This window comes from Amia ocellicauda, chromosome 8 (assembly GCF_036373705.1).
Source record: "Amia ocellicauda isolate fAmiCal2 chromosome 8, fAmiCal2.hap1, whole genome shotgun sequence".
NCBI lineage: Eukaryota > Metazoa > Chordata > Actinopteri > Amiiformes > Amiidae > Amia > Amia ocellicauda.
The window spans coordinates 32,515,936-32,533,632 of NC_089857.1; the positions used below are offsets into that span (position 1 = coordinate 32,515,936).

Genomic DNA, 17,697 nt, shown 5'->3' on the forward strand with positions numbered 1-17,697 from the left:
GTTTGGAATGTGGGAGGAGTAAGTGTCAATGTTGTTATGCAGCCAATCACGTTGCAGGAAAATGCTTTTTTAAAAGCAATGGAAGCGAATGAACGAAGTAATGAAGTTACCTAGTGTTAATTAAATGTTAGAATTACACACTAAAAACAAGAGCGAATATCTTTTTTTATATACAGGGTTTCCCGCAGCGCTATTCAGGCCGTGCAAGAAAATAATAACAACAAAAACCACCCGCTCTCGTTCTTTCCGGCTCATTTTCCAGTGGCTGTAAGAAACCCTGCCCCTTGGAAAAAATGGTGACCCCTTCCTTAGTGACAGCAAATGCACACTAGAGTCACAAAAGTGGTTGAGTATGAATATAGATGGCAAATAATTGACCACTGTAATCTCCTTTAAAGTTAAAAGTTTCTGTTATTGCTTGACTTGTGTGTGTGTGCTAGTTGTGAAAAGCTGTCAGGAATTAAATTCTTACAAATAAATAAACATTTAGAACATCGTACTGCATTTACACCGATCAGCCATAACATTATGACCACCTGCCTAATATTGTGTAGGTCCCCCTTTTGCCACCAAAACAGCCCTGACCCGTCGAGGCATGGACTCCACTAGACCTCTGAAGGTGTGCTGTGGTACCTGGCACCAAGACATTAGCAGCAGATCCTTTAAGTCCTGTAAGTTGCGAGGTGGGGCCTCCATGGATCGGACTTGTTTGTCCAGCACATCCCACAGATGCTCGATAGGATTGAGATCTGTGGAATTTGGAGGCCAAGTCAACACTTTGAACTCGTGATTCATCAGACCAGCCACCTTCTTCCATTGCTCCGTGGTCCAGTTCTGATGCTCACGTGCCCATTGTAGCCACTTTCGGCAGTGGACAAGGGTCAGCATGGACACCCTAACTGGTCTGCGGCTACGCAGCCCCATACGCAACAAACTGTGATGCACTGTGTGTTCTGACACCTTTCTATCAGAACCAGCATTAACTTTTTCAGCAATTTGAGCTACAGTAGCTCATCTGTTGGATCGGACCCCACGGGCCAGCCTTCGCTCCCCACGTGCATCAATGAGCCTTGGCCGCCCATGACCCTGTCACCGGTTCACCGCTTTTCCTTCCTTGGACCACTTTTGATAGGTACTGACCACTGCAGACCGGGAACACCCCACAAGAGCTGCAGTTTTGGAGATACTCTGACCCAGTTGTCTAGCAATCACAATCTGGCCCTTGTCAAAGTCGCTCAGATCCTTACGCTGCCCATTTTTCCTGCTTCTAACACATCAACTTTGATAACAAAATGTTCACTTGCTGCCTAATATCCCACCCACTGACAGGTGCCATGATAACGAGATTATCAGTGTTATTCACTTCACCTGTCAGTGGTCATAATGTTATGGCTGATCGGTGTATATGTGTGTGTATGTACAGCTCTGGAAAAAATTAAGAGACCACTCCAAGTTCAGAAATCAATGTTAAGCGGTTTCTTAATTTTTTCCAGAGCTGTATATACACACTTTTACATTTTCTGTGGGCTTCATGATGTCTATTCCGCAGCCTTTAGTGTGTATTCTGTGCTTTTTCGTTAAAAATGTAGTTTGGCAGCAAGTATTTGTTATTTTTATTTAATGTATTAATTTAAAGGCAGTTCAAACAAAAATCAAATTAACCATGACGGCCTGGCAAGTGGTATTTGTTTGTTTTGCATATTTAATGATTAAAGCAAGACTTGTTTGAATTATAATGTCTTTGGCCTTATTTTGTAGCTTGTTTGGAGGAAAAAAAAACAAGAAATATCCAGATATATATCGTGCATCGCCCAAACATTCTAAAAATATCGAGATTTATTTTTTAGGTCATATCGCCCAGCCCTACTTATATGATGATTTTATTTTATTTTATTTTAATTAGGAATTTTAAATGTTGCATAAAGTTAAACACCAAAAATGAACAAACAATAACATGTGCCCGCAATGCCCCGCCCATACTGCGCGATGTTGGGCGGCGCTGTGCTCCTGCGCCCCAGTTCAGTGCAGCGGGCTCTCTTGAAAGGCCGCCAGACTCGTTGACTAATCTGTAAACGTTCACTGGTTGCCAGGTAATGAAGAGAAACAACGAGAGAGAAACTGCCGAGGAAGCAGGAGAAATGCGATTTGTATAGATTACAGCAGTGCAGAGTCGTCAAAAGAGCTCGTTAAATCGTTAAATCACATTACCAAACATGGACTGTGTTTATGAAATCATATCGTCTACACTGCGTGAGTCATACTTGTTGCTGTAACAAAATGGTAAGTGTATTTTCTAACAGTAACAGACACAAGTTCATAACTTACGTTTGTTTTGATCTCAGCTTCGTAATTGAAATACTGAAAAGTGAAGCTTCATTGATTCCACGCAGTTTTAATACATGCCTCGACATATTACAGTTGTATTTAACAAAATACACCATTAATAACATACATGGGACATTATAATAATGTTAATCGTTGTCCCTAAAAACGACTTTAATACAATTTAGAGAGATTTCAGATTAATATCATTTTCATCGATTATGTACAGACTTGTTTTAATTTGTACACAAAATGTTGTGAACAGCCAACACATTTTTTCTATTTTTTAATGATCTACAATGATATTAGACTCTCAGCCTGCCAGTGGTCTAACCTAACAGTGTTGTCATGTTGCCCAAAATGACTGACCGATTGAATTACCTAAGTAGGTCCTGGGCTGTAAGTAGGCTGACTTTGTTGGGGTTGTTGAACATGTTAAAATCTTGAGTGCAGTGCACAGACTCTGTTTATTTGATTCACACATTCTATCACTTATGTTTTTGAGGAATTGTAAAACGAATTAATACTGCACTTTGGCAATATATGCATTCATTATCTCCAATCAACTAAAAACCTTGTCTTCATAAACTCTGTACAATAGCATTCCAATCCCTTTTTTCCTTGCATTAAATACAATCTGTATTTCTTTATTTCTTTATTTCACATCAGTCTATTTGGAGCACCACGCGGTTCTTGAAGAAGCTGTAAGTAACCAGACTCAGCATGGCAGAGATCCCAGTGAAGGTAGCGGTGCGTATAAGGCCATTACACCCAAAGGAAATCCTGCACAATCACCAGGTGTGTGTGAGAATTGTGCCCAACACCCAGCAAGTCATTATTGGGAAGGACCGGGCTTTCACTTTTGACTTTGTATTTGGACAGAGATCCCTACAGGATGAAATTTACACTACATGCATTAAACCCCTGGTGTCCTCTCTTATTGAAGGATACAATGTCACAGTATTTGCTTATGGGCAGACTGGGTCTGGAAAGACATACACAATTGGTGGTGGACACCTTGGTGAGTCGTGAATCTTGAGTTTTCTTTAATTTATATGTGATACTTCTGCTTATTTTTATTTATTTATTTATTTGTATTAAACTGTGCACTTACTGATTACCTATGCAACACAAAGGCATCCTCCCAAAATTGAGTTGAATGCATGTGTAGTCAGCAACTGATTAAGATTGCTAAAATAAGAGGATGTAAATGTCTGTATGTGGTAATGATTCAAATATTAAGTTGCCTGATCGATTTCTGAATAGAAAATATAAATGCTGAAAAAAACAACACCTTGCAGCAGGAGTTTGCATTAGAAATGAAAGTATGCATGGAAGGCTGCACATTTTAAATTGACATCCACAGTGTGAATTAACTACATTTGCTTAACAGTGTGCCTACTTACTTTTCCCCCCTAGTTCCCACCTCAGATGAAGAGAATGGTATAATTCCACGTGCAATCCAGGAAATGTATTCCAAGATTGCTGAAAAGCATAACACGGACTTTACAGTCAAGGTGTCCTATATAGAGGTCTATAAGGAGGAACTCAGGGACCTTCTGGAGCTTGAAACCCACTCAAAAGACATGCACATCAGAGAAGATGAGAAGGGAAATACAGGTAACAGTGCTTTACATAAAATATTGTAGCTAACAATTCCTGAAGCTTTGACATACATAAATAAAACAAGTTTAAGCCATTACTATAGAGTCATCAAATAATAAGTCACTGCATTGCTTTCTTGCATTTTGTTTTCTACAGTTAGTCAAGTATACTCTATTCTGTAACATAACAAATGAAAGTTAACATTTGCTCTCAAGGCATACATTTTTGCAAATTGATGAGCCTGTAGTATTTTTGATACTAAGATGAAAGTTAGCTTCCTCAAATCATGTAATTGCATAATATAATTCAACTGTCCCATTTCAGTTTAATGGCTTCCACATTTCCTTCATGTTTTACATGGCACATGACATTGCTGAATGTCTACTTTTTCTACCTAGTGATTCTTGGTGCTAAAGAGAACTTGGTGGATACAGCTGATGATTTGATGAGCCTGCTGGAGGCTGGGAATGCTGCTCGTCACACAGGAACGACCCAAATGAATGAGCACTCCAGTCGCTCCCATGCCATTCTCACCATCACAGTCACTCAGCAGGGGCCCAACCCTGACCCAGGCCAGCAACACAGAGTGGAGGGGGAGCCTGGCTCTCTCTCCTCAGGACAACTAATCTCATCCAAATTCCATTTTGTGGACCTGGCAGGTTCTGAGAGGGTCACCAAGACGGGCAACACTGGAGAGCGCTTTAAGGAATCAATCCAGATCAACAGTGGCCTGCTGGCTTTGGGGAATGTCATCAGTGCCTTGGGGGATCCGAAGCGGAAGAGTCAGCATGTCCCCTACAGAGACGCCAAGATCACCCGCATCCTGAAGGACTCACTCGGGGGCAATGCCAAGACGGTGATGATCACCTGCATCAGTCCGTCCTCTTCAGATCTGGATGAGTCACTGAACTCCCTGAAGTACGCTAACAGGGCTCGCAACATCAAGAACAAGCCCATTGTCAACTACAACCCTGACTGGGACCGCATAGATGAGATGGAGCTGGAGATCCGAGCTCTGAGAGAGGCTCTGCAGAATCAGAGAGCCAGCGTGATGACCCGTGGCAGTCACCTGGCCCAGGAAATGCCAGGGGATCAGAGCCGTGTCCGAGCGCTGGAGGAGCAGCTGGCCCAGCTTCAGGTGGAGAGCTACCACTACAGAGCCTGCACCCAAGATGCCATGCAATTGCTGCTAGAGCTCAGGGAAACAAGTGACCTGCCTCCTGGACTGCAGCGCTGGCTGACAGATTGGCTGAAGTCAGCAGAGCAGCTGCAGGGTGAGAGCCCGGGTGATGCTGGGGAGGACAACAGAGCCAGTAACAGCAGCGGAGAGGAGCCATATCATATCACCATTCTCCAACTGAAGAGAGAGCTCAAGAAGTGCCAGGTAACAGGCTTAAACGGTGGTGGGCAACCTGAATTAATCAGTGGGCCACAAGTCCAGCTGTTAAATAACTGCGTGGGCTGCAAGACCCCTTTACCAAAATCACAAGCCATGAATGCTACATTTTAAAAGAGCAATATATACGTTTTTAGACTTGACAGTGTTTCCTTGTAAATTAGGCAAAATGGAATCCCCTCTGCCGTTACAAAAAAAATCAACTGCCAACTTTTGTCCTACTTTTATGTTCTGCTTTTTTACACACCCTTCGCTGTGTGTTGAAGTAGCAGATGAACTCGGCTCTCTACATTCTTTTCCATCTAACCTTGTAACAAATCGACCTTTTTTTTCCTTTCATTAGCCTAAATACATATCAATATATCTGACAGATATGCAGTGAAAAGCTGAAGCCGTCTAATTATACACAATAAAAATATAATATGGGAAGGGGACTTGGGAGTCTAAATAAGAAAATACAAGATTTGATTTCTAAATTAGTATTTCTTTCAGTTCCAACTCATTCTCTAATTCCACTGGTCTGCGCCACCTTACACGTCTTTTGTGCCATTCTTACAAAATGTCATGGTACATTATGCATTATGCAACCACTGCGCACATACGTACACGCACATCTACACAACTTTATATTGTTAATCAAACAGAAAAAATAATGAACTCACTCATAAGTGAGTTCGTAGTGATGGTTTTTTTTTAGGATGGATTATGATGTGTAAGTGAGGTTTTTTTTTTTTGCGTCGTATTTTTATTTTTTTGGGTGAATGGGGGTGATCGTGGGCCGCAAGGGGCAGCAGGTTGCCCACCACTGGAAGGGAATTTGCCTAGGAATTTGATAGGTCATAACTAGGGCCCTGCCTTTTATGCAACTTGTTTTTTTTTGTTTTTTTTGTCCCTTCAGACTCTCAGTTTGACATTCAAAAATGAAACCAATTACAATATATGTAAAAATATGATATTGGGTTCCTAAACTGTGACATAACTTTTTAGATTTTGCTCGTGTACAACTCAAACCACAATAAATTTAACCACAAGCCCCTCACCTGCCCGAGATCTTTTATGACAGACCGAGGCTCAGGCCGGGCAGCCGGGCTTCAGATTTACTGTGGCTGCTTGCTCTTGTTCTGTGGAGGAAAAATACCTGAAAGGCAAAAACCAACACAGTGACTAGCCTACTAGTAAAATACAGCTCTGGAAAACATTACGAGACCACTGCAAAATTATCAGTTTCTCTTGTTTTACTATTTATAGGTATGCGTTTGGGTAAAATGCACATTTTTTATTTTTTATTTTATAAACTACTGACAGCATTTCTCCCAAATTAGAAAAATATATATTGTCATTTAGAGCAGCAGTCCCCAAACCTGGGGGTGCATGGGCTGACCCCAAGGGGTGCACGAGAAATAAAATGTAAACTGTCATTCATTTCGACAACAATACTGTCAGCCCAACCCGCTCACGCACATTTTTCCAGTCTGCACTCCCCCCCCCCCGGCTGTCACGATATTTTGCTGTGACCCCTCCCCGCTCTCATGCTATTTTGCCGTGAGCACCCGCCCCCCACCACTCTCACATGCTATTTTGCCATGACCCAACCCCAGAGGGGTACTTGGGTTGAAAAGTTCAGGAACTCCTGATTTATAGCATTTATTTACAACAAGAAAATGACAACTGGTCAAAGTTACAAAAAAGATGCAGTGTTGTCAAACCTCGAATAATGTAAAGAAAATAAGTTCATATTCATTTTTAAACACAATACTAATGTTTTAACTTAAGAAGAGTTCAGAAATCAATATTTGGTGGAATAACCCTGACTTTCAATCACTGCTGTCATGCGTCTTGGCATGCTCTCCAATTGTCTTTCACAGATGTTACAGATGTTGGGTGACTTTATGCCACTCCTGGTGCAAAAATTCAAAAATTCAAGCAGCTCGGCTTTGTTTGATGGCTTGTGACCGTCCATCTTCCTCTTGATCACATTCCAGAGGCTTTCAATGGGGTTCATGTCTGGACTGACCATGACAGTGCATTGATCTGGTGGTCCTCCATACACACCTTGATTGACCTGGCTGTGTGGCATGGAGCATTGTCCTGCTGGAAAAGAGTTGGGGAACATTGTCAGAGCAGAAGGAAGCAAGTTTTCTTCCAAGACCTTGTATGTGGCTTGATTAATGCGTCGTTCACAAAGACAAGTTTAAGGACGGAAGCAACCCGACACTCACTGTAACCCTCTGCCAGTAAAGCCAGAATTGAACCCTTCTTTTCCTCACTCAAAACTTTCCTTTTCATCTCTTTTGGCATGGTCAGTACTTATTTTTTGATTCCAATTACTTTTGAGGTACTACTAGCACTGTTTTTGCCATCGAGCTGGTCCTATTGCAAGAGGATAGTAATGACCACAGCAGTGGTTTTTATACTTTTCCTCGTTAAATAAGATTTAGTTCAGGTGATCACCTAATCAGTACCTCATTCAGTAGAATGAGGTGTGCCTGTGTTGGAATTCAACAAACACTGGAATGGAATGGCTGCCATACATGTAGAGATACTGATTTAAGAAAAAAATGCTGTATATATGTAAAATTAATATATTAAAAGTGAATAGTTTTACGAGTCTGTGTAGAAACTGAAACTGAACTTGATGCATTAAAAAAACATTGAGTCAAAAACATTGCAATGAGAGCATTTCATTGAGCTAATCACTTAATACACCTGGTATTCTGTACCCCGATGGGTAATAATTTATTTTGCACAACAACTAGACCACACTCAAATGTCAACAACAGACCAGCATTTATCACCAGAAACAAAAAATCAAAAAATGAAATGCTGAGATTATTAAACAACCTGCTAGAGTAAAAACATATGGGAACAAATGTAGATGTTGAAGAACATTTTTAGCCTATGTGTGCACATTTATTGATTTTTTTCATAATGCATAATGAACTTTGAAGTTAGTATTACACAGTGCTTTATATTAAACCGTTTTAAACTGTTGATTGAAAAGAATATGCAACAAAGTATTTTTAAATACTTTTTTTTACTGAAATAACATAACATTAGCACATCCCTCATGTGTGTGCTGATCTTACTTTTTAGGATGCTTTGGCTACCGATGAAGATGTTTTCATTCAGAAAGAATCTGAACTGAAGAGACTGCAAGATCAGATGAGCATCCTTCTTCAAGAAAACAATGAGCACCGGATTGCGCTTGAGAAGGAACAGAGCAAAAGTCGGCTGCAGGTAGAAACTGACATAAGGCCGCCGAATTGAAGCCTTAATGCTCCTTACATTACTTTAATGGAGCAAGTTAAAAAAACAATATGCTTTAGAAACGTTGTATTGTAGATAAAGTTCATTAATGACAGGGAAAATAAGACTAGTTGTGTTAGGAAGCAAAATCCTACATTTTGGAGGATGATGTCAGTTTAATGGCAAAACAGTTATCAGATCCTTGGAGCATGCCATCTTCCAAATATTAAATCATTTACAACTTGTTTATGATCATATGACAGAATGAGAAAATGGTGGAACAGCAGCTACTGATTGATCAACTGAGGGAAGATCTGCAAAGCTTCAAGCTGAGCGGTGCCAGTGTGTCTGTGGAAGGAGAGACCTCTGGGGATTCATCTAGAAGACCTTATAGTGTTCCTCTCACCAATCAGCGTAAGCTGGGAGCCACAAGTGACGATTCCCTTGGAAGCTCCAGGCCAGACATCAGGAAGGTATACAATGTGGCTTCAGGCATCTCCACACCATACTGCTCTTACAATACTCTCTTTGACTGACACAGTAGCTGTTTTGTGGAATAGTTAACATTTGTCTTACACTACAGAGCAATAGAAAATAACTGGAAATAAATACATTTTACTCACAGTTTGTAAACACTTAAATGCCCATACCCCTGTTGTAAAAGAATCCTCCAGGCCCGGATTCAATTCAAACTTCTACTGGATGGTCAACAAACCCACTTAAACAGAAGGCTGCCATGCAGTGAGTTTGGTAGACGGGCAGAAGTGGTATTTGTTTTTTCTTAATACTACCCTAGGTCTGGTTTCATTGAAAATGTGCTTATCATTTCTAAAGACTCGACATCCCATTACATTCGGGAGATTTGCAATGTATCACATTGAACTGGTCGATGTGTTGGTCAGCTGAACGTCTGTTGTCCGTGCGTTTGGCCAGGTTCATACCAGCCCGCCAGCATACTCCCTGGAGCGAGTCATGGCAGCTTTCAGAACCCGGAGCCAGATGCTGCTGGCAGAGATTGAGGAGCAGGACGAGGTGCTTTGTAGAGAGATATCTGATGGCAGCGAGGAGGATGAAAATGAAAAAGACAAAGAAAATAACCAGCAGCAGACATTCAGGTCTGTGGAGTTGAAGGGAAAGAGCTGATTAAATATTTCCTTAAAAAAATAAACAGTAACAGTATTCTATGACAGCCATTTCTTCACACTGGTTTCACTCACATTCCCTCACATCTTTACTGACTGTAAGACTTCCTGTGTTCTTTCACAATGTAAAACTTCATATGTAACTTATTTGGAGGACAGCCTATGATGTTTCTTTGGAGAACTAAAGCATCATTATATCTATACACATTATTGACTCCAGACAATATTAACACACACGTGACTATGCATAGACTAAACTTTTTTATTTTTCCTACCCTCTGAAAATTATGTTCTTTCTCTTTGCTAGACGCTCTATGAATCGTACCTGGACTCTGAGACAAACCCCAGTGGTGTCTGGAAGTAATCGCAGTGAATTCTCAAAGCAAAATGAAGAAAGTCTTCACAAATACCACAGCCTACAGACTGCAGGTAAGCACACCCGAAAGATGAAAAGTATAATTACGGAATAAGTGATTTTACCATTATTTGAATCATCTGATACAGTTCAGTTCTTAAGAGAGGTATCTGATTTGTGATGCACAGGGACCAGTGCTGGTCTCGAGACCTCAGTGGAGGAGGAGAGCCTGAGACAGAGCCAGACACTCAACCTGCGCCAGCTCAAGGAGGCTGAGTTGAGGCTGACACAGGCCAAGCAGAAGACAAAGGACCTTTCCATTAATATCAGAATGAAAGAGGAGCTAATCAAAGAGCTGGTTAAAACAGGTATGGACTTAAATTTGAAATTGTGATGGGTGCGTTGAACAAAAATACATAATAGCCGAAGTGTGTTGGATGCAAGGCAAAAAAATAAAACCATTATTGTCGTAAATGAATGTACCAAGGTGTATTCTGGTGCTTTTGTTAGGTAAAGATGCCCAGGCAGTGAACAAACACTACTCCATGAAGATCTCGCAGCTGGAACAGGAGGCTGAGCAAGCCAAAAGGGAGCTGAGAGAGACACAGCAGCAACTGCAGGAGCTGGAGGCCAAAGAAGGGCCGGAGGGCACAGAGACCGCTCGGCTGCAGAGGGAGGTGCGCAAGAAGGTGGACACTGCCAAGATCAGAGTGCAGGTGGGTGGGCTGAGGTCCTCATGAATCCAGTGCTGTTACCATCTTTATTCGAAACAAAATGCCCCGAAACAGTGTCAGCTTTCTACAGAATCCAAATAAAGCACTGACTTAAAGAATCAACCTCAAGATCGTCCTCTCATATTTTTGAACAAAGTCTATTCCTAGTCTAGTAACAAAACCAGTAACATAGTGTAGTCTCAGTTCATGGCCCAGAAATGGCAAAACATTTTTGGTCAACACTTCTCAAGGTATGGAATGATAATACACTTATTTAGTTTACAGGGCACTACAATTAACATTTAAAAATGTTCTTATTTAAAAACATAGTAAAAGGAGAAATCTGAATGGTAGATCATGAAGTCTTGTGTGTGGCCTATGTAAAGGCTGTAGTAGGATCTGTAGAATAAGGAGGTGGAGAAATAGGGGGAGTTGAGAGCTTATAGCCATCTCTTCTGGTCTCTTAGGCCCTGCAGAAGAAACAGCAGGACACTAAGAAGCTAGCGTCTCTCTCAACTCAAAGTGAGAAACGTTTGGCTGAGCTGGAGCAGAATGTGAATCACATGAAACGACAGCAGGTCTTTTTACAGAAACGACTAAAAGAGGAGACTGACAAGAAGAGAAAACTGGAGACTGACATCAACAGGGATCAGCAGCGTATTAAAGTACGTAGCGTAGAACCCTACCGGGCCACAGTTTATGAAAAGGAAATCACAACCTTTTGTTTTGCTGACCTTCTGGTATTTGTAATGATATCCATTTTCTTTACAGTAGTTGCTCTAATGTCATCAGATCATTCTTGTTAGATAGATACACTTCTTGTTACTTTTCCAAACTATATTTCCAGATTATTATTGTAGCTACATAGAGATAATAATTCTTAGCAAAAAGCTAGGTTCCCATACTGGATTGCATAAACAGAGATTTCAATGATGATAAAAACAAACAAAAAAACATTTATTTTTTATAGAATGTTAAATGGTACAATGGCATTTTGAAAAAATTGAAACAAGACAATCTTATTATATGCAATTTTACAGGAACTGCAATTAAAGACTGAACAGCAAAAGAAGATACTAAAAGTAAAGATGGATGAGATAGCGGCCTTTAAAAGGATGAAGAACAACAATGCTGCTGATGAAGAACAGGTATCGATTATATATATTTTTAATTTATCATTAATAATCTGGGTCAAAGAAAAGGTTATGTAGCAACTCCAATTACATACAGTTTGAAATCTATTTCAAGGAAATATTATTATTATTAGCCACCTCTTGTACTTCTTACCGGATTTATAATTCTGGACTACATACTGATAAATATAGCCTGTTAGTTTCTGATTCAATTATGGCACTTGTGACAAAACCTAATGATTGATGGCAAAAAACTGTCCCTTTATTGAGCGTTATGCTTATATAAATACTTGATCTAAAATGCTGTACAGAGTGCAGTTAAAAAATACATGGATGAGTTCAATTTTTTTCCAAGTTGTATTCATTCCCTGAATTGCAGAGATTGGGAGAGCAGCGCAAGTGGCTGGATGAGGAGGTTGAGAAGGTCTTACTGCAGAGGCAGGCTCTGACACAGCTGCAAGAAGAGCTGAAGAAGAGAGAAGAGATTGTTGCCAAGAAGGAGGCTTTCACTCAGGAAAAGACCCAGCTGGAGATCAAGAAATTACGATCCAGCCAGGTAAGACACAGAGAGAACTTCCTACTGTCTATAATATATATATATATATATATATATATATATACAGTTAAGTCCATAAATATTTGGACAGTAACACAGTTGTCATCATTTTGGCTCTGTGCGCCACCACAATGGATTTTAAAGGAAACAATCAAGGTGTACTTTAGGGGCTCAAAAGTATTTGGACAAACTAACATAATCATTAATTAAATTGTGAGTTGCAAATCCTTTGCAGTCAATGGCTGCCTGAAGTCTGGAACCAATAGACATCACCAGATGCTGGGTTTCTTCCTTAGTGATGCTCTGCCAGGCCTGCACTGCAGCTGTCTTTAGTTCCTGCTTGTTCTTGGGGCGTTTGATTTGCAACCAGGTATTGAAACTCACAATTTATTTAATTATTATGTTAGTTTGTCCAAATACTTTTGAGCCCCTGAAACTACCCACAAATTAATGATGAAAGTCTACACAAAATACACCTTGATTTTTTCCTTTTTAATCCATTGTGGTGGCATACAGAGCCAAAACAATGACAATTGTGTCACTGTCCAAATATTTATGGACCTAACTGTATATATATATATTTTTTTTAAATAACTGTAGGTTGAATACATTTATTTATTTGTTGAAGTCCACAAATCTCTAATACCTGCAAGTCTCTTTACATCAGGCTGTAAGCAAAGACATCCTCAAGCTGTCAGCCCGTCTGAGTGTAGTGGACAGGGAGCTGTCTGAGAAGAGCAGCCAACTCCAGAGCAGCGACACTGAGGACAAGAAGAGGATTGCCCTAGAGGTGGAGGAGCTCCAGCAGGAGAGGGCCCAGCTGCTGAAGAGCCGAGACAACTTGGATGAAAAGCTGAAGAACGGCTGCGTGCTGACAGTGGAGGTGAGACACATGCACACAGGGACAGCCCCAGGGACAGGACAGTACCACCAAAGGATTTTCACTGGATTCAATAACAGAATATTCTACTATAATTTAATACAGTAGAGACGGGTTGAAACAATCAGCATTAACACCTGAGACATGACTATACAACACTGAGGAGAACCAGGACAGGGAGTTTTCATTAGTACAATTTTAGTTCAAGGTCCACCTGTATTTAATATATAGTACGGTTTTTTAAGTGTAGTTGTAATAGTCTTGTTTTTTTAATTATTGTTGGTTTTTGGTTTGTTTTCTTAGACATAGCTTTAAAGATCGAATCTGAATCATAATGAAACAAGTGTTTTCATTTTGTTTTTTTTCTTCAAGATTTTATATCCAGGTTTCTTCTTTTCCAGGAGGAACGTGTTCTCTTCCAGTTAGAGGAAGGGTTAGAGGCACTGGATGCTGCCATAGAATATAAAAACCACACTATCGACAGCAGACAGCAGTCTCTCAGGACCTCCACTAATGCTTTGTTGCCCAGCAAAGCAGGGATACTGGAGAAACTCAGCACTCTCTCTTTCACAGAGATCAAAGCTCTTCTTCTCAAATACTTCAACAAGGTTTGTTCTCAAAGGAAAATGATACACTCTACATGTGTAGTGTATGTACACACACATATATCCCTTTCCATTTTTCAAAACTGTTTTTATATAATGTACCACGTAAATAGTAGCGTATTTTTTAATGAATAAAATATCTATCTTAGGAAAACCTGGAGGTAATTTACTTAGTTTGGCCTACAGGATACTTGGACTGATTTGACTGCAGAATAATTTGCTGAAAAATCCCAAAATGCAAATTGTCCTTTTCACGCATTGTAATTTGGCAAATGTTCTGAGCATTTGTGAGCCAAGGAAAGTGTTTCCATCATACCGCTACCATCCTGAAAAGAAATAAATTAATCCTTGGTTTACATTCTCAGTTGCCATAGTGCTTCCTTTGGTACTGTGAAGGCTCTGCAAATGCATCTGAAATGGAAATGTAGTCGAGTCAATATCCAAGTAGTTTGGGAGCAAAAATGAAGGCCAAGACCGGGAAATGAGAGCACACGGCACTCCTGGAGCAATTTCCTTTCACCTGCTCCACAGAGCAAAAAAAAAAAAAAGCTGCTGCTAATGATGAGGACAATCTGCAGGGAATGACAAAGCTCTACAAAGCAGTCTCACCTTTATGCTGTGAGAGGAAGGATTTGTTATGACTATTTTAAATGGCATCTTCCTGTTACAAGGTCAGAAGAAGTAGATTGATTTTTTGTATTTTTTCTTCACTAAAATGATTTGACAATAACTAACGTGTTCCCAGTGTTTAGAAACTGGTGATGTTTTGGGATCCCAATTTCTATACACTGGGAACACATTAGTTATTGTCAAATCATTTTAGTGAAAACACATTGATCCTATTAAACAATTTGCTTGGGGCTCTAACCCCACACTAAGGTTTGTTTGCCATACACCCTCGTCTCCCCGCAGGTCGTGTGTCTGCGCGAGTCCGAGCGCCAGCTGCAGCTGCGGTGTGAGGAGATGGGGATGCAGGCGGTGGAGGAGGCAGGCGTGGTGCGTGAGCTGGAGTTGGCTCTGGAGCGCCTCACCCTGGAGATGGACAGACGACTCACACTGCAGCAGAAAGAGCACGAGCACAAGATACAGCTCATACTGCAGGAGGTTAAAGGTAATACATCTGCAAAAGACACGGAGCCGATACCCGAACACTTCAGGATTGAGAATCACATGAGTGAGGTTGATAGTGAGGCTCATCTTTCAACTATCAACTGTAAAAGTGCCTTTTCAAAGCTTTTTTCCCTTCCCACAAATGCTGTTAACTCAACTAAATGTAATGTAAATCCTGTCTGGATTAACCTTCATTTCTGGGGTTTCTGGAACCCTCTGTTCTAGGTGTTTTTCAAATAAGATTACTGCAACATGAAGCAATTCATTACCACCATACACTTTAAACTGATATATTTTTCCGATTATTCTATTTGGTATAAGTTTATGTATGAGTAGCTACTGATTCAGTACAGATAACTATAAAAGTGATCAATCCCGTTAGTGTAATGTATCATTCTTAGGAACACATTTGCTCAGGATTTGTTGCCTTTTTGTTTCCCTGTCATTTACAGAAGGTGGTCGGGATGGTTTAATGGAAAATATTAAAATATATGAAGCTAAGATCCAGCAGTTGGAGAAGGATCTTTTCTTCTATAAAAAGACCAGTCGAGACCTGAAGAAGAAACTGAAGGAACTGGTAACAGACTCCCTAAACCAGCAGTCTGCTGCGACCAGAGGTAGGACTCCCAGACGAAGAAACAGAAGTGTGACAACAGTTCATAAAGAAATTAAATAGTCATAAAATTGTACAGAAATACATATTTTATTCCTACTCTCCTTTCTCAAACATACTTCTGGTTTATCAGTTAAATTATATATAATAATTACTTTTTGGGTGGTAGAATTCACTTTAAATAATTTGTTCACCAGTAGATTAACCTTTTTTCATATGTAACTTTATACATTCAATGATGTTTGTCTTTGAAATTGGAAACCACATTCAGTACCATTCAGTTACTATAAGGCCATATAACTAGAGCCTTGATTTTGAATTACATATACTCTTAACTCAGTGAGTGATGAGATGTTTTAATGCTATGCTTTAAAAATATGAAGAAAACAAATAGTAGTTCATACTTATTATTTTAGATGCATTGTTAACAAACACAAATATCAAATATGTTTTAAAACTGATGTCAATTTTTTACTTCGTAACTTCTCAACTTAACTTCTCAAGGTACCGGGAATGGCCAAAACAAAAGTTCTAGTTTCCCTGATGAACATAAATGGGCTTCCTTATCTGACAGTAACAAAGTGAATGGGAGCTCAAATGTCAGCAATGAAAACAAGCAACGGGTATCCAGCCATGATGAGCCTTTGGCAGGACCTGATGCCTCAAATTCAGCATCTGTGCAATCAGGAAAAAGTGGAATTCAATTCCGTGAACTAACTCCAGTGAGAGTGTCACGCAGGGAGCTGAGACAAATTCCTGCCTCTAACCTGTCAGCTCGACGGCCCAGCTTTGGCCCAAGTGTGACGTCATTCCAAGAAGACTCTATTGAAGCATGCCGAAACTCCGATGACTTCAATTCATAAACACCTCCTGTTGTGATCTAAACAGCACTGTCTATTACTAAAACAAAACAGACACCAGCCGTAGAAAGTCAAAGCTTATTCTTCTGCAGCTGACATTAGACTTTTAATCTGTGCACACTGTTGTGTATTGTGTGCTCTTATATTTATAAAATGTTTGCTGGGCACAATAATAGAATGGCATTTATACATTTATGCCATATCAAAGTGTCTTTTCAGATATATCTATATGGTTATTGCACTGAACCCTACTTATGACCAACTTCAAACATGCTCTTCACGATCACCCTTGTGCCCTATGCAACTGTTTAAATATTTCTTACACATATATTTTTTCTTAGGGCTAGAAAAAAATCTAAACCTGTACCCTACCCAGATTTAATGTATTGTCAGAAGCCACTTTACAGCTACTTATACATCAAAACACGATAGGGTACAAGTTTGTAATTTAGATTTCACGGGTAGGTCAAAGTTTTGATTTGGTCTAGCTCTTAAGTCTTTAAGCTCTTAAATTAAGTGACTCTGAGACTGGAAAGACCTTTCTGATTTTTGTATATTTCTTTCTAACTCATGCATATACAGTATAAATGAGTATGTATATATATTTGCCTATGTATGTGTGTGTATCTGTGTTTTGACGCTCTTTGCATAAGCTTTTATTACATAGATATAATAATTTAGCAGCACATTGAAACCTTTTACAATGCATTTAATTTTTCCAGAACTTTAATCTAAGTTTTTTTGTAAGCCTATGAACATCAGTGCCTATTGTATTTTATCTTTTGAGAACACTTACAAAAAAAAAAAAAATAGCCAAACACTGGGACAAAGTAGGCTGTGTGAATATTTAACTTCAATGGTGAAGTGATTAGTTACTAATGCAGAAATTGCCTTGTTTACTGGGCCACAGATGGATAAACAGAAGGAATGAGAAACATATTTGTGATTCATTGTTGAATTTTATATACTTGTTTGGTTGACCTTTTCATTGTGTGTGTTTGGTGATGATTCTTAATTCTAGGACTTTTCAGCCTCTGTTCTCCTGGGGGGAAGGGAATCATAGACATTCCAGTATTTGTTTGTTTGTTTGTTTGTTTTTACTTTTTGTTTGTTTTGTAATTGAATGTTAACAATTTTCTAATAATATAAGTGACAAAAATA

At 39.7% G+C, this 17,697-nt stretch overlaps 1 protein-coding gene across 2 annotated transcripts; it reads left to right on the forward strand.

Moving 5' to 3' along the window:
• Positions 1-2,104: 2,104 nt before the first annotated feature.
• On the forward strand, positions 2,105-17,358 carry LOC136754879 (kinesin-like protein KIF27). Of its 2 annotated transcripts, none has more exons than XM_066711082.1 (18): positions 2,105-2,280; positions 2,992-3,343; positions 3,742-3,942; positions 4,326-5,311; positions 8,417-8,560; positions 8,833-9,042; positions 9,503-9,684; positions 10,019-10,140; positions 10,255-10,434; positions 10,577-10,782; positions 11,247-11,444; positions 11,820-11,927; positions 12,292-12,468; positions 13,136-13,351; positions 13,750-13,956; positions 14,866-15,064; positions 15,516-15,680; positions 16,181-17,358. In XM_066711082.1, the coding sequence occupies exons 2-18, from the start codon at positions 3,046-3,048 to the stop codon at positions 16,537-16,539; spliced, it is 4,158 nt and encodes a 1,385-aa protein (XP_066567179.1). In that variant the 5' UTR covers positions 2,105-2,280; positions 2,992-3,045; the 3' UTR covers positions 16,540-17,358. The 2 variants fall into 2 exon arrangements, with proteins under 2 accessions (XP_066567179.1, XP_066567180.1); XM_066711083.1 differs by having other exon boundaries at positions 11,370-11,444.
• Positions 17,359-17,697: the final 339 nt, after the last annotated feature.

Coding starts and splice junctions, on each gene's coding strand:
- LOC136754879 (XM_066711082.1), top strand. CDS start 3,046: ATGGCAGAGATCCCAGTGAAGGTAGCGGTGCGTATAAGGCCATTACAC. Junction 10,141..10,254: donor CCACAGCCTACAGACTGCAG/GTAAGCACACCC, acceptor TGTGATGCACAG/GGACCAGTGCTGGTCTCGAG. Junction 15,681..16,180: donor GCAGTCTGCTGCGACCAGAG/GTAGGACTCCCA, acceptor TAACTTCTCAAG/GTACCGGGAATGGCCAAAAC.